At 34.7% G+C, this 21,604-nt stretch overlaps 7 protein-coding genes and 1 non-coding gene across 12 annotated transcripts; 5 read left to right on the forward strand and 3 right to left on the reverse strand.

Annotated features, from left to right (window-relative positions):
* Positions 1–52: 52 nt before the first annotated feature.
* Positions 53–2,502, forward strand: C15B12.2 (Glycoprotein; the record flags this gene model as incomplete). The annotated part of the gene is made up of 8 exons (NM_076688.6): positions 53–148; positions 195–285; positions 1,208–1,345; positions 1,391–1,557; positions 1,602–1,886; positions 1,930–2,065; positions 2,111–2,247; positions 2,298–2,502. Exons 1-8 carry the CDS (start codon positions 57–59, stop codon positions 2,500–2,502), a joined length of 1,251 nt encoding a protein of 416 aa, NP_509089.3. The 5' UTR covers positions 53–56.
* A 1,422-nt stretch (positions 2,503–3,924) lies between these two features.
* On the reverse strand, positions 3,925–4,203 carry C15B12.3 (Nuclear receptor domain-containing protein; the record flags this gene model as incomplete). Its single annotated transcript, NM_076689.1, has 1 exon — positions 3,925–4,203. One exon carries the CDS (start codon positions 4,201–4,203, stop codon positions 3,925–3,927), a length of 279 nt encoding a protein of 92 aa, NP_509090.1.
* Positions 4,204–5,439: 1,236 nt separating this feature from the next.
* C15B12.9 (uncharacterized protein) lies at positions 5,440–6,968 on the forward strand. Its single transcript, NM_001365317.3, has 5 exons — positions 5,440–5,518; positions 5,567–5,803; positions 5,907–6,185; positions 6,233–6,345; positions 6,514–6,968. The coding sequence occupies exons 1-5, from the start codon at positions 5,444–5,446 to the stop codon at positions 6,629–6,631; spliced, it is 822 nt and encodes a 273-aa protein (NP_001352247.1). The 5' UTR covers positions 5,440–5,443; the 3' UTR covers positions 6,632–6,968.
* Positions 6,969–7,073: 105 nt separating this feature from the next.
* C15B12.4 (Autotransporter domain-containing protein) lies at positions 7,074–10,389 on the reverse strand. The gene is made up of 15 exons (NM_076690.8): positions 10,199–10,389; positions 10,077–10,150; positions 9,888–9,993; positions 9,431–9,540; positions 9,271–9,349; positions 9,045–9,227; positions 8,784–8,981; positions 8,651–8,736; positions 8,499–8,601; positions 8,355–8,454; positions 8,201–8,307; positions 8,044–8,153; positions 7,427–7,505; positions 7,297–7,377; positions 7,074–7,252 (listed from the first exon to the last, which is right to left on the reverse strand). The coding sequence occupies exons 1-15, from the start codon at positions 10,278–10,280 to the stop codon at positions 7,113–7,115; spliced, it is 1,638 nt and encodes a 545-aa protein (NP_509091.2). The 5' UTR covers positions 10,281–10,389; the 3' UTR covers positions 7,074–7,112.
* Positions 10,390–10,904: 515 nt separating this feature from the next.
* On the forward strand, positions 10,905–13,286 carry C15B12.8 (sarcosine oxidasee (formaldehyde-forming)). The gene is made up of 8 exons (NM_171706.5): positions 10,905–11,022; positions 11,557–11,705; positions 11,756–11,858; positions 11,908–12,012; positions 12,057–12,239; positions 12,545–12,700; positions 12,747–12,902; positions 12,967–13,286. Exons 1-8 carry the CDS (start codon positions 10,915–10,917, stop codon positions 13,162–13,164), a joined length of 1,158 nt encoding a protein of 385 aa, NP_741814.2. The 5' UTR covers positions 10,905–10,914; the 3' UTR covers positions 13,165–13,286.
* Positions 13,287–13,450: 164 nt separating this feature from the next.
* On the forward strand, positions 13,451–15,727 carry C15B12.1 (Putative sarcosine oxidase). Its single transcript, NM_076691.7, has 8 exons — positions 13,451–13,595; positions 13,941–14,089; positions 14,152–14,359; positions 14,793–14,972; positions 15,019–15,174; positions 15,221–15,283; positions 15,333–15,425; positions 15,470–15,727. The coding sequence occupies exons 1-8, from the start codon at positions 13,491–13,493 to the stop codon at positions 15,668–15,670; spliced, it is 1,155 nt and encodes a 384-aa protein (NP_509092.2). The 5' UTR covers positions 13,451–13,490; the 3' UTR covers positions 15,671–15,727.
* A 356-nt stretch (positions 15,728–16,083) lies between these two features.
* Positions 16,084–21,521, reverse strand: gar-1 (the record flags this gene model as incomplete). 5 transcript variants are annotated; one of them, NM_001029231.3, is made up of 18 exons in its annotated part: positions 16,086–16,455; positions 16,506–16,563; positions 16,611–16,748; positions 16,887–17,057; positions 17,322–17,458; positions 18,393–18,503; positions 18,548–18,758; positions 18,809–18,958; positions 19,007–19,080; positions 19,446–19,538; positions 19,736–19,828; positions 19,885–19,980; positions 20,035–20,146; positions 20,194–20,332; positions 20,514–20,630; positions 20,677–20,767; positions 20,880–20,981; positions 21,380–21,521. In NM_001029231.3, the coding sequence occupies 18 exons, from the start codon at positions 21,449–21,451 to the stop codon at positions 16,279–16,281; spliced, it is 2,142 nt and encodes a 713-aa protein (NP_001024402.1). The 5 variants fall into 5 exon arrangements, with proteins under 5 accessions (NP_001024401.1, NP_001024402.1, NP_001024403.1 ...); NM_001373330.1 differs by having other exon boundaries at positions 16,279–16,455; positions 16,611–16,739; positions 21,380–21,451; NM_001029230.3 differs by lacking the exon at positions 19,446–19,538 and having other exon boundaries at positions 16,084–16,455; positions 21,380–21,451.
* C15B12.11 lies at positions 19,419–19,567 on the forward strand. The gene has a single exon (NR_071298.1). It is a non-coding gene; the product is annotated as an Unclassified non-coding RNA C15B12.11 (non-coding RNA).
* Positions 21,522–21,604: the final 83 nt, after the last annotated feature.

Here is a 21,604-nt window from a genome sequence, read left to right on the forward strand (position 1 = left end):
AAACTTTTGATTTCGAAATAAAAGTTATGAAATGAAAGTAAAATCATTTTAGAAGAATGGTATGTGCAAAGAAACCTGTGAAGAAAGTTTCCGGGGTTGCGGTGAACACTCCTGCTAAGAAACATTTTCAGCAAGCTATAGACACCAGGTATCGCTGAATTTTTGTTCAAACCAACAAATACGTAGGGTTTCAGTAGTAGTGCAAACGGAGGAAGACTTGGAGAATACGACGAAACATGGCCTATACGGTGGGCAAGAGTTCAAACAATTGGTCCTCATCATGATGTAACGTTTTTAATTTCTAGCAATTACAAAAAACTGAATTAGAAATAAAAAACTCAGTAGCAGTTTTTGAGAAGTGTTGCATTTTAGTTTTCAATAATCTTCAAGTCATATATTTTGATGGAGAAAACTTATACACGTTTTTTAATTTTATACTTTCTCTTCGCTAGCCCTTTTTAATTTTAATATACTACATGCCAATTTAAGTGCATTCTTAGTTCTGGCATTTTAAGTGCAAACCTATAAAACCACATATCATTTGAGATGGTTTGCAGAAACAATTTTGAATGAAACATTGGTAACATCAATAAATTTTTCGAAATTAAACATAAGGACTACACACAGGGACTTGATAACTGTTTTGATTTCAGTTCAAAAAATTTTAGGACTTCAACATTTTTGGAAACAGATTGTTTTGGAAACCGGGTTCTTCCCATCTTAACAGAAACACAATCTCGAAAAGAGTTTTGATAGTTATTTTCCAATATTAAGAAATTGCAAAATTATCTCCCTACTACTAATGAAATTCTGATAATAATGAAATTCGGATAATACGGTTTAAGTTTTGGGAACTGTGCAGTAGATTTACCCCAAAATGTTTTTAATAAATAATGTAACACATAAGTAATAACTGCTACAAAATGACCTACATTTGTAAGAAACACTTGGAGGGTACAATTAAAAAAAAATAATTCATGGTGTAGAGGATAACAAAAAAATTTCTCAAAAAAATAACCAACGTTAAGCAGCCGGAAGTTAATGTTTGTTTAATTACTTCACACTTAAATCATTAATTCCAGGGTTGTTTTGCTGAAAAGAAAATATGTATGCACATCACACATGTCCCAAGTTTTTTGAAAACAAAAAAAACTTCCTAATTTGACATTGTGTTCAATTCGAAACCAATAAACTTTAAATTTTGCAGCGGCTATGTGACACCTCGGATGCAACCAGCCCAATGTCAAACGGGAACGTTAAGAGTATGCCAGTCATAACGGAGTCCCCAAAAATAGGTATTAAACAATGTTTTCAAAAGGCTGATGATTTTCGAGCTAACTTTGATGTGAGTTATTGAAATCGCATTTTGAGTTAAAAAATTAAAATTTAGTGTCAAACATCAAGTCGGTATTTTTGTGGTCATATGTTTTGGTACATACTCACTTTCATAACTTATCTTGTTTGGACATTACTTTTATGGATTCCTTGCTTGTATCATTACACTTGTCGCCACAATAGTTTTTATCATCGACACAAGCTATGCAGGTCGTTTATAAGGTAAACTAATATCCTAGGATTCAGATAAAATTATCTTTCTTCAGATATTTCTCAGTCACATTCCACTACTCCATTTTCTATTTGTCATTGTTATCCTCTGCTTTTTTAATTGGACTGAATATCACCTTACTGTCTTCTGTACACGGTCTTGGATCCAACTCAATGCCTCCGGAGATTGATAGGGTAACTATTCCTATAGTTCAGATTGAACACATAGCTTTGTATCAGATTTGTGTTACTGTGTCTCCGGAATCACATATGATCTACACCAATATTTTGCCTTCCTCCCCATTTGAAAGTGCACTACAATTGTGGAAACGACTTAACAAGTAAACACTTTTTTTTAAATTTAAAAATAACAAATTATTTCAGAGAAAATGCACCAAACGATCCAACAGCCGTAACAGAATGCAAACCTTTGTGGGAAGACGGTGGGCTAGGAATCGGATTAGCAAGAAGAGAAGCTGGAGTTTGGGAGATGAGAACAAAGATCAATAATACAATGCTGGTATGGTAATTGAGTTAATAGAGCACATTACAATCAGATCTTTAGGCAGTGTCAACATATGTGACATTTAACAACACAAATATCCACAATCCCGCTTTGAAGTTAGAGTATACACATACGCTATTCATTCGAAGAAACGACAACGTTAATGAAAAATACTCATGCGTTCGAGATTCTGGATGGCAAGTAACTTCATTCAATCATTGTCCAGTTATATTTTTTCGATTTGCAGGACCATAGTTCCATCGGTAGTTCAGCTAAGCTGGCCGTATTTCTCTGCTTGCGAGCAAAACTGGAAATTTGCTGAAAATCCCAATTTGATCGAGTGCAATCAAATATTTGGAATTGGATTGGGGACGTTGACGGGGACAAGAAAGCACAACACCAGACATAATTTTCATTTTTTGCGAACATATGCAGCAGTTCGTAGAACTTAATCATATTTTGTGTTTTACAATTAATCATAACGAGTTTTGAATGCATATTGAAATTTTTATGTTGTGTAATAAATTGATACGTATTGTTTTGTACAACTCAATTTTCTTTTATTCCGCTCACAGGTCAATTTTACAAGGAGTTCGGAGGATAAAAACATATTTCATCACAATTTTCAGCCAAAAAATTTCAGAACGTTGGAAATCCACGTTTTATATCATATTTTCGTTCTTACAATTTTGGCGAATAGAACCTGGTTTGTTAAACTACGTTTTAATATTCAAATAAGATTTTTCAAGGGCTCATTTCATTTCATTCTTCATGATTAAGGACTTTTCTCATTCGTATATATGTATTTTGAAGATAAATCAGTTTCACTCAACAGTCATTCTTCCCTTTCATAAAATTTGTTAAATCAATTCTCCATTTTCAACGTCGTAAAAGTAATAGTATATGTGTTCACACATTCGTCCATTTTTTATGCCAATCATCGAAACCTCCTGCATGCATTGTTTTTAGATGGATTTTCTTTTCTGAACCAAAATGTTTTAGAAATTGTGAAATAAACATTTATAGTTTTATTCAATGTCAAAATGACGCAATGAGTCGCTCAAATTCAAAAGTTGTAATTTGATTGTTAATTTAGTCAGTTTTCTAAAGATTCAAGATTAGTTTGATTTCTATTTGAAAATTTCAAAATGTTTGAAAAATATATAAGTATCTATTTTGTTTTTGACTTTGTAACTTTGCGCAGAGATACTTGCATCTAATCAAATAGGAGTCACATGTTAATAAGGGATGCGAGGATATAAACCGGGTCATTGCAATTTGATGGTTGTCAGGGTAACTACTACTGCGTCGTGATTCATTGTACACTTTAGTTTTTTAACCCTTTCATTTTTCCAATTTAATTATAGATCCCGTTATTGCTTAAACATTTTGTATTCGTTTTAAAATTGAATATATAAAATACAAGTGTGCAGTCGATTTTACACATTAAAAAAATATCTGTACATTTATCTAATGAGCCAGAGGCCACACTTTCCAGAACCATGTGAATATTGTCATAACATAGCTTATTGATGATTTCTCAAAACAAATTTCTAGTGTCTGAATAAAGCTTCACAAAAACAGTTTTGAGATCAACTAGGAGCTCTGTAAAACAATTTTTGCTTATGAAATCCTGTTTGAAAACATATAATATGTTTAAAAAACTTATAAGTTGATTTCAAAGACGGAGTAGCAATGGTGGGGAAATTCCTATAAACTTCTCCTTTGGAGCCAAAAGGATTACATATCATACTAAAACTATTGAACATTTTGTTGAAAATTTTTATTTTGTTCCAAATAGTGGTAATTACACGGTTTTTGCAACATTTTGACAGTAAATAAAAACTTTTCAGAACTATTTCTTTAAACGTTTTCTATGCTATTTGCTCATATTGGCACCCTCTCGGCAATTCGCATAATACATTCCTCGGAGAAAAACAAAATGTAATGTTGGTGCGCTCGTAGGTCGTCGCGCATTCATCGCACATTGTGGCTCGCTGTTCTTGCGGATACTGTTGATGCGTCGTACATTCCTCGTATGTTCCCAATGTACCACTGTTGAGAATTGAACTTGCCTCTTTACTTACCTTGACGGTTTCTGAATCGAACTTCTTACCCATTACTCCATGGCGGTCGCGCGCAGTGAAGTTCATTGTTGGTTTACTAAAGCGGATGCGCTCAGCTGGTGAGAGTTTCAGTTCAATCAGATATCATTGTATGTTTTAATAGAAAATGATGAATTTTTTCGCGAAGCAAAATAGTTTTGAAACCTTTAGTAGAATTATTTACAAGTAATAGGTTGGCAGGAAAGTTCTGTCCTATTTTTCAATCATTTAGTTCTCCGAGCAAACTCCAACAAGGGCTCCATCATGATCAACATTGTACTACCAACGTTGAAATAACTTGTGAATTCCCTGCCTCTAGAATCCAGCGGGCAGGGATTTAAAGTATTGCATGAATGTAACTTTGAGATGTTTTCTTATGGTGAAAGTTCTACCTTGAAGGACACGAGTCAGATCAGAGAAAAGCCAATAATCACTTGGAGAAATGTCAGGAGAATGTATTTTCCTCATCTCGAGCAATTTCAAGACATCTGCTATGTATAGATCTATGATGTTCCCCCAAACGTGTTTACAAGCTCACGGGTAGTTTTAAATGGATCCGATTCAACACTGGCTTTTAGTTCATTCAAATCCAACTCGTGTGGTCTTTTGGGCATTCCTTTCAATTCACAGAAAAGTCTCTAATTCCGGAACGATCGAACCAACTCTGTATGTTTTTACACAAGGGAGCAAGTCCATCATAAACTTTAGTCAGAAGAGTTTTTGAATCCTACATTGTGGTGTGCGTCAGGAGCATAGAACATGCCGAAGATGAATTGCAATAGGAATATATATCTCAAGTGAACTTGAACTGAGAGAAAGGGAGAGGGATGGGGGTTAATTACTGCAAAGACTTTTTTCTGCTTATCAATCACTAGGAGTGAGTAAACACTGAAATTGATCTACAGCTCACAAGAACAGAGCAAAAAATAGGACAACACCTTCTTACCAACCTAATATTTCCAAGTATAAATTATCCTATTTCATTCTGTCGAGAAAAATAGTTAAAAAGTAGAAAATTTGTGGAAAATATTCATAACATCAAGTAAACAGAGTTGTAAAAACCTCAATATACGCACGTGTTGTGCCTTTGTCGTACATTCCTCGTAGGTTCCTGGGAATATACGACTAACGCCCAATATTTGGCTTGAGAGGCGCACCATGCGGGGAATGTACGAGGAAAATGCGAGGAATGTACGATGCGAATTGCCGAGCTAAACGTGCTTTTTAACAATAACCTCACTGGCGCTGATCTACCTTTAATTTAGCATAACGTAGGGTTTGCAGGTAAATGGAAACGATTACGGCTTTTTCAAGCACTAGATGTGCCGTCACTAATGCTGTTTACATCGTTAACAGCGATTGGGTATTTTGCTTTGAAAACGTTGTTGATTTAATCTTGTTAATTTTTTAGATAATCATGAAATTACCAAAAGAGTTTAAGGAGATTACGGGATTGCAAGTTTGGAGAGAACGGTTTTCCCGATTATTGCCACCACAAGATATTTGTACTGAACAAGAGTCTTTGAACTGGATTCAGGATTGTATAAATCATTGCATTGCCGATTTTAAAAAAGCTGCGCATTGCTTAAGAATTGCAAATCAACATATACCTTTTGAATCAAGTGAAAGCGCATTCAGGAAAGTTGAGGTTTGTCTAAAAGTTTTTGTCCAAATTTTTAATTAAGAATTTGGCTTTAATTTGAACTTAATTTTGTCAAGACCGGTTACTACAAATCAGTTTTTAATTACAGAATTCTGCAACGAGAACCTTGTTTCAAAATGTAGAAAATCCAGAATGGCTCTTTGTTCCCACTGCGCAATGTAAAATCATGCTACCAGTATCTTTTCTTGTGGAAGGTGATGCAATAGAGGTTTTTGTTGCTCAAGTCCGGAACCAATATGAGCCACGCCCGTTGTACGGAACTCACTATCATTATGAGCCCGAAGACCATTCTGAAGATTTTGAGGCGTTCAGATCGATTGTTTTTATGTGGATCAGAAAGTGGAACCCAGTCGATGATGATCAAATGGTAGGGTGATAAGTTCATATTTCAAAGTATGCTTTTCATTGTTTCAGCGTAAAGTTGCCAATAAACTCAAGAAATTCTGCAATGATTCGCCATTGCCAAAACTGTTCAATCAGACGTATAGCAATCAAAACGACACAGATGGAACATTAAATTCTCCAGAGTTTGTATATTTGAATTTAGAGCATATTTTGTTTGTTAAACTGTATTTATTTAAAAGTTCTAAAATTGATAAGTGGTAAATAAAATAATCAGAGGGTAAAAAATGTTAAGAAACGAGTGGTTTTTAAGCTACTCTTAAAACAAAACGGTTAAGCTTACATTTTTACAGCCAAATTGATCGCAACTTCTCAATACAACTGGAAATGCTGCGAAACAAGCTGTTCGTCGATCATGTGATAAGATTTGACATTCTCGGGCACAATCCATTTAATACTGTGACTGTTTAATTTTTCTCATCGAAATTTCTAAGTGGCTCCACGATGAGCGAGAAGAAGACACTAATTGTACACCATCACTTTTCTATCTTTCTTTTTTACACTTAAACACTTGATTCTTTCTTAAAAATTATATGTTTTTCTCACTTCTTAATATCAAAATTTCATGATTGGTCGGCAATCGACAGCTTTCTTTAAAAAAAAGAAATTAGCAATCTTTCAGTTTTTTTTTTTAAAGAAACCCCTTTAAAACATTTACTCTACATAAATTGTTAGCAACCCCTTCCCTGACAATTGGCGATCCCGTCCAAAAGTTCAAGGTTCCTGTTTTCATTTTTTTTTTAAAGAATATATTCATTACCAGATTTTCACTAATAACTTGCAGATTGATTTATAAAATAGAATTATTAAACAACTTCAATCTTTGAGAGAATTCAGTAATACGCAAATGTTTGGTTTGATTTTTTTATTACAAATACATTGTGGAACTGAACTAGTTCATTGGTTTCAAAATTCTGGATAACACAGAAAAACGCTTTTTTCTCTTGAAAATTGTGGAGCTTGACGACGAAACACTTGATGATCCAGCCCCAGATGAAAAAACTCTTTGGTAGTTGTTCATACTTTCAGATCCTGAATTTTTTGAGTTAATTTGAGAAAAAAATCAGTTAAGTTACCATTAATGTTCCCAATCATAGACAAACTTTGAACATGAGTGTTATCTCCATCCGCAGCGGCCATTCCGTGTATGGTTCTATCTGAAAAAAAAAAAACCAATTTCGACGCAACTTCACACTACATTCTTACTTTTTTGTACTCCATTTTCCATTAAGTTCAGGACAGCTTTAGTATCAGCAGCAATGGGACCGTTTCCACTTCCAAAAGCCTATAAAGAAAATGAAAAAAAAAATAAAAACTTTCAATTTTTCAATTGACATTTCTCGCAAACATGAGTGTTGTAGCCGAATTTTGTATTTTGTAGTCTGTGGTCAGGTGTTGAAATAAAAGAAAAGAGTTGCGAACAGCTGTGGTTATCAGTTTTTCTTTTAAATATTGAAAAGTTTTTAGATTGTTTGAAAACTTTCTAGATTGAGGTTAGATTGTTTAGGAAATTCATATTGTCTTATTAATTACACATAATGTTATTATTGTCAATGTGGATATTCTTTTAAACTACCACATATTGCTATACTAGTATAATATTACGATAAAACTTCAAACATATTTTTTAGAAACGCTTTTATTTTCAGTCAAAACGTGATTAAAATTCTGTTTTCATTTTTCATAAATCGTCCTAAAATAATAGTGCCCTTTACATATTTGAACATCGCAAATAAATATAGGCTAAATCACAACTGACATTCTTCAGAGCGCAAATGAAATTTAATCAAACCAGTGTTTAAGTTTCGAGAAAAACAGTTCACCTGCATAGAAGAATTTCCATTCATGATATCACCGTCAAGTTCAACAAATCCTGATCCAGTTACATTGTTTTCATTTCCACTAGCACCACCAACTCCATTTGAAAATCCACCTAAAATTGTATTTTTCTGATATTTCACCAGTAATATTTTCACATACTAAAACTTGAATTTCTCCATCCTCCTACTAATCCATTGTTGTTGAATGTTAGTGACGAATTCTGGTTGTCATGTGAAATTGATGATCCATTACTTTTAGATATGATTCTAGAAAAAGTATTCGCAGTATATCTTTTAAATAAACAATTTATTACTTCACTATCCCACTTGGATCCACGGCTGTCTCCACACTTTGAGATGCTAGTGAGTTTGTATCACTTCCACTTCCACGAATATTTCCGGAGCCAACAAAAGCTGTAAATGCTTTATTAATTTCAGATAATATTTCACGGTTTTACCAGCATCATTTTCCGAGTTGACAAATTTTAAACCATTGCTAGCAACCACATAGTTATCCGTTCCTTGCCCAGCACCGTCAATGTGAACGACTCCTAATCCGCTCTGAAATAATAGGCCGTATTCATATAAGATAGATTCCAGAAAGACATACATCACTTTCGATATTCGTATTCGACATCAAGTTCACCGAACTGTTTCCATCCGAGAACGCATTGGAATTTCCAAAAGCTTGGATTTCTGAAACACCAGTAGAGAGTTTTAACGTAACCTTACATAGTTCTTACCTCCAGCACTAGAAGATTGGTTGCTAACAATTGAGCTTGCACCGACAAGAGTAGAGTTTCCTTTTCCAGACGCTACCCCGTACATGGTGCCGGTCATTTTCTGGTCTGTGCCATTGATTATTCCGTTTCCTTTCACTAGAGTGTTAACCAATCCCTCATTAGAGTTCAATCCGGAAACCAAGCCGCTGATCGTGATGTCTACAAATATCACACAAATTCAAAATCAACCCACATTTATCACATCGTTTGTTTAATTCTCACTCTGATCATCTGATCCGGTTCCAAGATCTAAATTTGATTGTGCACTACCAAGTCCTGAAGCAGAAGCCGATGCCATCAGTCTTGCCATAAGCTGATCCCAACTTAGTGCTTGTTGAGTTTGAACTTCTGCCTCCGTATTAATAGACCCTGTTCCTCCAGCATTTCCATATGAAAACCCATTTTCTGAACATTTTATTGATAATCTTGATCTGAGTAGTAAATTTACTCAGTGCTCCATTAGAATTTTGCATTGAGCTTCCTCCGTTTACATTAGAAAGTGTCGCCCCTTGTCCAGCCACTCTGCCCTGGAATTTAAATTTGTTTTTCGCCCATGAAAAGGGGAACATATTTAATATAATAAATATATATAATAAAATAGAACTCACTTGCTGCAGAACATTTGATGTCATTTTTTCTCCTTCCACTGCCGCGAAAATATCGGAATACGAATTCACCGAATCACCGACAGACATAACATTCGCAACATTGTTCACATCTAAACATTGAAGTTATAAAAATTGCTCATTCTGGGCAGTTGAAGACGTAGACTGAGGAAGATAAGGCTTGCTCCAAATTTGTGGGTTCACTAATTAGTGGTATCAACTCAATCACGTCAGGAAAACAATATTTCTGTCTAGGTGATTTTTGGTAGGGGTTCTATAGTTCTGGCCAGGTCAAGATGTCTGGCTTAAACCAGCCTGCTTCTTGGCGTTCCAATTAATTTGTTGAAAGTAGAATTCACATCAAATTTAATAGGTGGTGCATTTTAATTGAAAATTTTAAAACCATTGCACGGTTGTTAAAACTATTATTATAGTCTAATTCTTTAATAAAATGTTTTACTAGATTCTCCAACATTTCCACCAGCAGACGTTTGTATGTTAGCTGATCCAGTTCCGGATGAATTACCATTTGCGGTCACATTCATTCCGAGTACGCCATCAGGAGACTGAAAATCAAATATTGATTGTTTTCATAATTCGAAGCAAAATATTTTGAATATACGACAGTTTAAGAACATCTTATCAAAACCTTGAAATGTTGAGTGGACGCATCAGTCAGCACGCTGTCTCCGTTCCCATCAGTTTCTGCATTTGAATCAACTGCTGAAAATAGTTCCTTGGGTTCAGATAAGTAATACCGTATCAGTTTACACGTCTGCCTCTTGATCCTTGACACTAATGAATTTTCTACGAAACAGATGTAACATAGAATCAGAAGAGGCAAGTGGCGCATTTTGAACTGACGAAATGTTGAAAAATTGTTTATCTACATTTACCAGGCCGTCGACCAACTTTGTTCGTTTTTACGGTGACCAAAGAGAGATGATCCCATATGTGAGAGTCTGAAAAGCCGGTGGATTACAACAGTCCAAATGGTTATGTCGTTTTTCTGTCAAGTTCGAATTCAACTTCAACTCGCCACACGGCATATTGGAGGAAAAAGTTATAATAACGAATAATTGCGGAACTTTTTATAGAAAGAGTTTCTAAACTATAGACAATTCATATCATTATTTATTGACCGACAAACTACATACAACTACGTGAAAACCATCTGCTCGTTATCTCTGTTTACATCTTGAGGCCAAACTACCAAGAAAACGAATAAATAGACAGGAAGAAACCAAGAGAGACACATGAAGATAAAGAAGAAAAGATGCAATATCTTACACACATGTTTTGTTGTTTTTATTTTGTTGCGTGATGTTATCGTTTGTTGCACAACAAATTTAAATTCATAGGTTATAGTGAATTTGCACTCTTTTTATTAGAATTCAGTAAAACATAGGTTTTGTTCAATTTTTCTTACTATTGGAATTAAATACTGCCTTTTTCATAAATCTTTTTTCATTTTCAAAGTTTCAGATATGGTTGGTAAGGCATACGACGTGATAGTTGTCGGAGCCGGTATTTTTGGATCGTGCACGGCATACCACTGCCAGCGGCTAGGCCTGCGTACTCTACTACTCGAACAGGTAGCATAAATATTTCATACTAATATTCGTACAGAAATCATGCTTTTTACTTCTGCTTTCTACTTCTCGCAACATTTTGCGTTCTAAAAGTTGTCGTTGAGAGCAGTATAAGAAACAAAATTATCGACAATTATCGAAGTGTAAAGGTCAGGAAGCCAAACGTAGACGTTTAGAGACTTAGATTAGTAGGAATTTCAGGAGTTTTTAGTGGTTAAATTTTAAACTTTTGCATGGGTAGAGTTGCATATGTAGACCTATTCGATAAATAATTTTAAAAAAAAGTGTTCAGCGTCCTCCGTACAATATTTTAACAATTACTAATAAAAAGTTGCATTCAATCTCGTACAAAATTAGATTCTGGTTTGGGCATTTGGGGCCGTCAGAAAAATCCGATAATACATTCCAATGAAAAATTCTACACATTATAAAGTTACCGAAAGCGATTTGAAATAAAAAAAATCCATTATGAGTTCAAACCCGGAACTTATAAGATACTACTTTTGGTAAATCAGATAAACTTTAAACAATTTTCAGTATAGTCTTGGACATTCGAATGGAAGTTCTCACGGAAAAAGCAGAATTATCCGATACGCACACACTGATCCAGAATATGTTCCACTTGTTGGAGATTCGTATTTGCAAATTGAAGAGCTTGAGAAAAAACGAGGAGAAAAGTTATGGAAGTGAGTTTTAACTTTATTCGAATTTTTATATTCGTTTTTATATATTTTAGTAAACTTGGACTGCTCTGGGCGGCGACGGGAAACCAAGTTGACTCCATTTCTGGACACTTGAAAAAACATAACATTGACCATGAAGTGCTCCCAGGAACAAAAGTGAATTGATTTTGTACTGAACTTCTAATAATCATTGGTTTTTTTTCAGATTACTGAACGGTATCCACAATTCAAGTTTGACGATAAATGGACAGCACTGATTGATCCAATGGGAGGCGTGATTTATGCTAACAAATGGCTTAAAGCGTTTCAAGTAAGATTGAGAATGTTCGTAAAATGTACGTGAAATGTTTTTAGGAAGAGTTCATAACGCTTGGTGGCACTATTCAAGACAATGAACCGGTCATTTCATATGGTGAAACTGATAACGTGATTGTAAACGTGAAAACGAGCACCGGAGAATACAAAACCAACAAGATCATATTCACAGTGGGATGTTGGATCACAAAGTTTTTTCCTAATGTAAACTTCCAGATCAAAGTTAGTTTGATTTGTTTGAAAATTAATTAAAGGTGTAGTAATAAAACCGGGGCCTTCGTTTTTTAAAATCCAAAGTTTTCAAAAAATATCATAATTTTATTTAGCTAAAATCTCAAATTTTTCCGACTTGAAAAAGTCACAACTTGCAGAAATATTTAATTTGATTGTCACTCTTTAATGCATATTTCGGTTCTTTAAATAACCTCAACCCGTTAGTACACCTTTTAACATTTTTATTTTTCATATCAGTTCATTTCCAAAGCAACAAAACATTTCACCTAATTCCAAATCCTCTCTGTTTGCAGCCGATTAGTCTTGCTGTGTGCTATTGGAATGCAAAAGATGAGAAAAACAATCATCTTTTGGACGAGAAACATTTCCCCGTTGTAATTGCCAAAAACCTCGAGAAAAAGGAATATTTCTTTGCCCTGCCGGATACAGATTACCCAGGAGCTATCAAAGTAAATTTTGAGCAAGTTATTCAAACTGTAATCTTGAGATTTCCAGTTGGTATTAGACGAAGGAGATGACTTGGCAGGAGATTTGAGTCATCCAACAAAAAACAATCAAGAACTTGTGACGATCCCAGGAAGCTTTATCAAAGATCACATTCCGGTGATTGATGGATCCAGTCCGTATAAAGTGGATCAGTGTAAATACACCGTAAGCCGTTAAGATTTCAGATACCAAAATAAGTTTTTAAATTTCCTTTCATTTTTCTTTACAGAACTCCCCGGACCACCATTATCTCATCGGACCAGTTTCGTCTGAAAACTCGAAAATTCTTGTCGGGGGTTGTGGATCAGGATCGGGCTTTAAGACTGCTCCTGGAATTGGACGTTCTCTGGCAGAAATGGCAGCTGGAAAGTCTACTACAGTTGATGTTACCTTTTTCTCACCGAGTCGCTTTGAGACTCCTGCTTGAGCTATTAAATTTTGTAATATTTAATTAACTCGCATTAAAAAAAAATACATGTATTTTTCGAGTATTCGAAATAAGATTATGTTTAAAAAAATAAATTGTTTTCAAAGTTGTACTTTACACTTTTGTTTAAAGAACCATCAGGATTAGCGAACCATTATTTTTTAATAGTACTTAACTTGCTTTAATGCAGTTTATTGACTTTATAAGTGTTATCAATGTCGCTGTTATCTTATCTGTTAATAAAATAAAGTAAAATCATTCACACGGTCATTCGATTGTATTCACTTAAAACCATACGATTCAATATTTTAAAATAAATAACGAAAATGTCTACGGATTATGATGTTGTAGTTGTCGGAGCTGGTATTTTTGGATCGTGCACTGCATACAATTGCCAAAAAATTGGACTCAAGACATTGCTTCTCGAACAAGTAAGTTTCGGTAAATCAAAATGAGATTCATTCAGCTGATAGACACAAACAATGGTACATTTGGATGTACATATTTTGACTGAAATATGCGAAAATCTACAAAAAAAGTGAAGTTAACATTTTATCATTTTCTTAAAAAAGCAGTCCCACTTCAGTAAAAAATGTACCAACTATTCTAATAACATCATCGGTAATGAGTTCAACTTGAAAATGTTTCATTAAATATAGATAACAAATATGTTTTGTTATTGTGTGAATGTTTAGACGGTTTGTCTTCTTTGTAACAGTTTTTACAATAATTTCGTTTATTGATCTAATTTTTGCTTCTCACATATATATTTTCAGTTTGAACTTGGTCATAAAAACGGTAGTTCTCATGGTAAGAGCAGAATAACACGTTATGCCCACACAGAAGTGGAGTATGTTGATCTTGTTGGCGACGCTTACAATCAAATTTTTGAGTTGGAGCGAATCCGAGGAGAAAAACTCTGGAAGTGAGTTTTCAAATTTTATTCACTATTTTGTAAAAAAAAAACGAACGCATTTAACATTGAAGGAAAACTGGCCTTCTCTGGGTGTCCACTGGGAACGAAGTAGAGAAGATTCATACTAATTTGAAGTTGAAAGGCATCAAACATGAAGTGATCAAAGGAACAGAAGTTGGAAAGAGATATCCACAGTTCAAGTTCGATGATAGTTGGAATGGTTTGATTGATCCGATGGGTGGCGTGATTTATGCAGATAAATGGTTGAACGCTTTCAGGGTAGGGTATCAGGCTTAAAGAGAAAATGGTGTTTTTGGGGTGTGCTCTTTGATAAGCTCAAAATGCTCCAAAACATCTGAATTCCATAATAAAACTTCCTAAGCAAATTTATATATTGGGCAATTTTCCCTGATTCAATATCAGACAAATTTTCGGGGGGAAGATCCCAACACAACAAAAAAAACCAAGAAAACGGCCAAAACATGCAAAACTGGATTAAAATTAAAGTTGCCGCATCGATAGTGTTACAATTCTTTAGAACCATACGTTTTTAAAGTTTGTTATATGCAGTCAAAAAGTGGGGGAACCTCACAATCAGTCTCCAAAAATGATGAACCATAGTCAGTTAAAATCAGTTAAAAATACTGCCTTTAATCAAACAAATACAGCAAGAAAAACGCTACTCTGACTCAAAATTGTGTTTTTTTTTCAGGATGAGTTCAAAAAAATAGGAGGAATTATCCACGACCGTGAAATTGTTCTTTCCCACTCCGAAATCTCAAACAACCTTTTCGTAACCACCAACAAAAGTCGTTACTCATCAAAGAAAATTATTTTCACTGTTGGTTGCTGGATCACAAAGTTTTTGCCTGATCTAAAGTTCAATATTGAAGTAGGTCAACGAAATTGGAAAGGCTCAACGATAAAAGGTATTTCAGCCAATCAGTATTTCGGTGTGCTACTGGAAAACGAAGAATGAATCTGATAGTCACTTATTGAACGAAGATCATTATCCGGTTGTCATCGCTCAAGAAATGGATCTTCAAGTTTTCCACTATTCACTTCCCGACACTGATTATCCAGGATCTATGAAAGTATGGACGTAAACAATCATATTTTTATATGATGTGGTATTTGCAGTTCTGCTATCATTTTGGCGATGCTTTGACTCAGGACCTGGCTCACCCAGCACAACGATCACAAGTAGAATTTCTTTTTAAAATGACTTTGAAATCAATTCTGTGAATTTCAGCGATGTATTGATCTCCCCGCAAAATTCATTCAAAAATACATGCCGGTCGTAGATGGTTCTGCACCAACGAGAATTGACAAGTGCATTTACACAGTTCGTAAAAAATGTGAAAAGAAATAATTCAAGATTTTTTACAGAACTCACCAGATGACCATTATATTATCGGAACAATTCCGACAAAGAACCCAAACATACTTGTTGGAGGTTGCGGTTCCGGGTCTGGGTTTAAAGTCGCGCCAGGAATTGGAAAAGCTCTGGCAGAAATGGCTGCTGGCAAAAAGACAACCGTTGATGTCTCTTTCTTCTCAGCAAATCGCTTCAAACCGTCGAAAATTTGATGTTCTTAACAGATATTGTCAGATCGTGCTTGAGAAATGAATGAAAAATTGAATTTGAAGTGAAAAAAACTGATTTCTAAAAACTTTATTTTCTTTATTAATTATACAGTTTCAAAACACCAACATTTTCTCTCAAAAAGTAGAAAGCGGTTCGTATAGTTTAATTATCTGAGCCCCAAAAAACAATTTATTTGTGCTTTTTGTTTAGAAAATGTGTGAAAAAAAGATAAAATAAAACCGTGAGGTTTTTCGAAAAGCACTGACAAAAAACCGAACTATCGCATTTTAACCAATATACCAACCAATATATAATAAACCCGGAAAACAGTTGGAAAAGTTGAGTTTAAATCATGTTTGATAATATTCTATCTGTTTCATATTTTAAATTGGTTTTTGAATGCATTTCTTGGAACAATAATTTTAAAACCCATTTATTGATGATCAATCTCATTTCTGTCAGCAATAAATAGTAAAACATCAGAAGATTTCTACAAAAAGCTCATAAAATCAAAAAAAAAACATATCCAAGCATAGTTTTGAGGAAAAATAGACTTGAAACCCGCAATAAATTGTGTGAAGAAAAACATTAAGTGATTTTGAATCCAGATCTATGCAACTTTGTTAAAGTTCCCGCGGAACATTCTCATAAACGCTGAACGGAATTGACGATTGGCAAGAGCGTAGGCAAATGGGTTACCACTACTGTTCAGGTAACACATGTAATACGATAGAGTGTACAGAAATGATGGTATGCATTCGCCTTTACAGAAACCATACACTGTTGCCTGAAATTTAAAAAAATTGGAATAATATTGAGGTTAAATAGAAACATTACCATTATGTAATACGGTGACCAAAGAATTGCGAAAAATCCTACGATAAATGTGATTGTTCTGAAACACATTTTTGAATTATTGTGGAAGTTGCAATTTAGCAATACCTGAATGCTTTATGAGCCCTCTTTTCAGCTTTTGTCTGTTTTCTTCCTCTGTTGAAGACGGCAATCGGTGCAAAAATTGAAGAAATGACCTTCTCCCTTGTGATGACCGTGGAGATTGTCGAAATTTTTCTGGAGACTCTATAATATAATAAGTCCACACTGAACTACCAACAAAGGTGAAAACAATGCTACTAAAAAAATCGAACACATGTGTGTGCGTGTGCTACAAAAGAAGATTCGCTTTTTGCACATGCTCTGTTCACCTACAAAACCTACCCCGAGGCGCTTAAAAATGTATCAGTTTTATTGGGTGGTGCAAGACGGTCTCGTCCGGGCTGTGAAGACGTTTCTCCGCGATTTTCGTTGTTAACGGTTAGCTGGGGAATTTTGAGGCCGTTGTTTCTGACTTCTGGTTTCTCTTCACCCTCAACTTCAGACGAAGAATCACTGAAAGAAAGAGGACGACGTGATTGATCATGCTCCAACAGGAAAGTAGAAGTTTTGTGTATTTTGATACGAATTCGAAGTGAATGAAATGGTGTGTATTATTATGATTGCCAACAAGCACTATTTATTCTGACTTTTGGAAAGAAGTTGACATGTGTATTTAATAGTATGTATATTTTTTGGTTGAAATGCCTCTTAAAAACAAAGTGCACGGAATTTTATGAATGGGTTGGATATTGCTGAAATAAAAGAAATGAAACATACTCGCTGTTGCTGCTACTTCCTCTTTCTGGCCTCGTCGTACTTCGTCGACGTATCAATGCTCTTGCAATTCGTTTTTTCATTGAGACAACCCATCGATCTGTGCGTTTCACTTCGATGGTTTCAGTTTGGTCATCATCCTGGAAAGAGAATATTATGAACAAAGTACAAAATATAAAAGCTGAAAGCAATTTTTCAACCAACTTTTGCAAATTTGAAAATGCCAATCACAAAAGTTCCTTAACTTGCCGCAAAAGTTGTAAAATTTGGGTACGATTGGTAAAAGTTGGGGATTTTGTGTTTTATTTTTGTGTTTTGTTTTTTTAAGCTGTAAAAATATTGGTATTTCTACGAGATGTTATGATTTTTTCAATATAAAAATAAAGTGTTTATTTAAAATATGCTAGTTGTGTGGAACAGAGTTAATTTTCTAGAAAATCTTCATATTCAACACGTGAAATAATTTATCTTCTACATATTATTATAATTCTTACACTTAGGAAACGTCTTTCTAATTATAAAAATAAATAGTTTGCTTATTGTCGTATTTCCTCATTAAGAATTGATTTTTAACTTTGATAGCATATAACTCACTTGTCCTTTGTCTATTCAAAAATTGTCAACTGTCAAAATATTTTTTATTTCTTTTTCTATTTACTTGTTGTAAATCGATCATTTTGAGTGCGACGCTTAAAGGGATTGCAGTTATTAGTCACCGAGCGTATATTTTAAAATATAAAAATATATGACTTCAGTTTTTTTTATTAATTTTGAGACAAAAGCAAAACAAATCAAAAAGCTTTTAGTTTTTTCACTACAGGTATCGCAGAAAAATGTTCCAGACTGATAAATTCTAGTGGACTATTCTAATAGGGCGCAATTTAATAGCAACTGCAAATCTATTTTTCAATTTCTAATTTTAAGTGCAATTCTACTATCCCATCAATAATTTATGGGTATGATATTGTATTTTTTGAAAAATTTAATAATTTTAAGTGGTCGGGTTATTTCGTTTAAGTGGTCGGATTACATCCACTTTTTTTCATTGTTTGAAAAAATGCACAAAAAACTTACCGGTACACTTTCCTCAATGAGCTGTGCAGCAGTTCCCTCGGCCTGTTTCACCTTTGCAATTTGCCTTGGAGTGGAATGTTCAGAACGACGGCTTGATCGTGGTCGCTTATTCTGAAGTTCGGCGTGTTTGATGATTGGTGTGTCAAATTGTTTACCTTTTTGTACTTTCGACTCCTTTGCAATATCACAGACGTAGTATCACTGTCGTTATTGGAATCCGTATTTTTTAGCTTTTCTTCTTTGAAATTCAGTACGGAGCCGAGCTCGTCGTCAGCAAACAATTTTTGTAAACTATCTGCTTTTTCTACTTCTTTCTCATCGTTTTCATGTGTTGTTGTTATACTTTCAGAAGCACTGTATCGAGATCTTTAATTGTGATTTGTTATATAAAATTAGATAGTTAGCGTTAGGCTCACCTTAACGAAAGTCTGCCATAAGATTTTGCAGGCCTTGTACTCGGCACTCCGTCACTTTCACTCAATAAGGAAACTTTTTCCATTTCACTACACCTTCTAGAGTTGGCCGCAGTTGGATGAGGACCAGGATAGTAGCTTTCGTTGCTTTCTCTTAAAGTACTCTCAACTTATATGTATTCTTATAATTTTGATGTCTACCTTCTCGAGAGAAATCCACTTCTCTCTTCTTCAATAACTCCCAGGTTTTGGTCATTCTCGGTGTTTAGAGATCCCTAAAAACAATGAAAACAAAGTTTGTTTGTTGATTTAAGCTCATAAAAATCAGAATATTGATACTTCAGTTTACAATTAAAGAGTGAAACAAAATCGAAGAGTTTAGTAGAAAGTTGTTACAACAGCAGTATTCAACTGAAAAACAATTGTTAGTTTTGAGAATTAGCAACGTGTTAAGCAAATCATGAATTGGACATGTTTTGGGTCGATTTCACTCCATTAGATATATTTCCATTATAACAACATGCACGTAATAAATTTGTTGTATTTTTTATTATTAAATCTGGCTCTGTTAATAGGATTAAGAAGCCATGTCAACTCCATCAATTGCAAACAGAAATCATGAGTCAGCATGCTAGTTTACCTCTACATTTAGATTGTTATTTGAGTTGGGATCAACTCGAAATTGGCTTGTTTCGGGCTCCGAAAAGCCAAAACGCCGTAGATTATTGGCATCCTGAATGATTTCATTTTCGGGAAAAATTGACTAACATGCGCTAGAAAATGATCAGAAATAGCAAAAATAGCAAAAAAGGTGATGTCAGAAACAGGAAAACAATTGTAATATAGACTATGAAAAAGGAAAAATTCTGATTGATGTAGAAGAAAATAACTTTTTTTTAACTTTTGTGTTTTGTGAACTGTATAACTCACCCCAGCCTGATTGCTTGTATATCCACTATCTTTCTGAGCTTCTTCAGCTTTTTCCTTCTCCGCTTTTGACTGGAGCATTAAAGAAACTCCGACCTATAAATTATTAATACAAGCCAAAAGTTCAACTATCATTTTTCTCTTTTTCACACCTGCGTTCCCAGCCGCTGACTCAGAATCAACGCAATATGTCTCCTCTCTTTGGCTTTGGCTTTTTTCTCAAGATTTTTGGCTGCTTGATGAATACCCTGAAGCACACATAAGAAATGAGCGAGTTTTTTTTGGTAACCGGAAGAAAAAACCTTGTAAAGAATTAGCATCGCAACCAGTGTCGTCCAGTAATAGGCCACATACATTCCCATGTTCACATAGGGATTGCTCAAGAACGGAGCAGAGCATTCAGCGCCAGACATACTGAAACTTTGGGAATCACCGTCAAAATTTTAAATAGTTGAGAATACCTTGTAGATTGTCCCGTCATTGCTTGCCAACCATAAATCATGATACCAAAAATAATTGCTGGTAGCAACCAGGACATAACAATCAAAAGTTGCGTTTTTGTTGGGCTCTGCCATTTTAAGTACTTTGCAGTGTGACACACTGAAAAAGATTTATGTTGATGAGCTGAATACCAAGTGGGATTAGTTCAGATTTTTCAATTGTTCAAAAAGTTGAAATGTGATAGAAATTAGTGTCACAGTGAAAGATTCAAAACCACTGTCAAAACCATTTTTGTTTGTATTTTTGTCAGATTTGTTTTATAAAACTCAAAAACACACACCTGAGAGATATCTATCGGCTGTAATCAGAAGAACCGTTAAAATCGACACAAGACATAGCGTGTAGTCAAGAAACAGCCAAGTTTGACAGGCCACCCATCCTAGAGGCCACCGGTCCCCTGAAAGAGAGATATTCCAACTATTAACTAATTACGATAGACTCACCATTCAGAACGTAGACCGTAAAAAACGGAAATCCTTCGATGCCAATGATTAGATCTGATATGGCGAGGGAAACAATATATCGGTTGCTTACCTGTAATACTTCCGGTTATTCAGTGTTTCCGGGCCCACCATGTTTTTTTTTTGGTTTTAATTGATTTCTTTCGATTCTCTGTTGTCTACTAAAAGGCTACAGTCCCTCTCACCTGTTTACTGATGTTTCTCTCAATCCGGTAGGCCATCACGACCATAGCATTTCCAATGATAGTCTCCAAGCTTAGAACAATGATAATTATCCATACAACGATCTGAAAAAAAAAAATATATATAATGCTATTTGATATCGATCAGAGATGTGCGGAACTTGATAATTTTCGGCACATCGGCACCTGCCTTTTTTTCTTTTTTTTTTCTCGGCCCTCGGGTCTTCGGCACCAAAAAAGATACTACATAGCTTCCCAAACAAATAAAATTTCTTTTAATATTGAAGTTAGTAAACTACAGATTTAAATGATAAATTCCGTACATATTAATCAATTTTTTGAATTTTCTTTTCATTTTCAAAATTAAAAAATACATTTTGGTGTATATTCCTAAAAGTGCCGAATGTGCCGAAATGTGCCGAGAAAAAAAAGCCCAACACATGCCGCACATCTCTGACATCGATGATAACATTATTTTTAAAAAGTGGCTCAAAGTGTCATACCTGAACTGGAATGCTGTATGGAGAATCCCAGCTAGTGTCTGCTGGATCTGGAGGTACCGTGTAGTTCGGCATCTGCTAGACGGAAGCTTTTTTCAAGATGAGAAGCAATCGATCTAAACGTCTCTTCTAGCTCTAAAATTGGAGATTATTATGATGAGTGGAAGATACAAACGAAATTAAGGGAAAGCAAAATATTCAAGTTTAATGGTGGATTTTCTGGAATGT

Source organism: Caenorhabditis elegans, chromosome X (genome assembly GCF_000002985.6).
Source record: "Caenorhabditis elegans chromosome X".
NCBI classification, from domain to species: Eukaryota; Metazoa; Nematoda; class Chromadorea; order Rhabditida; family Rhabditidae; genus Caenorhabditis; species Caenorhabditis elegans.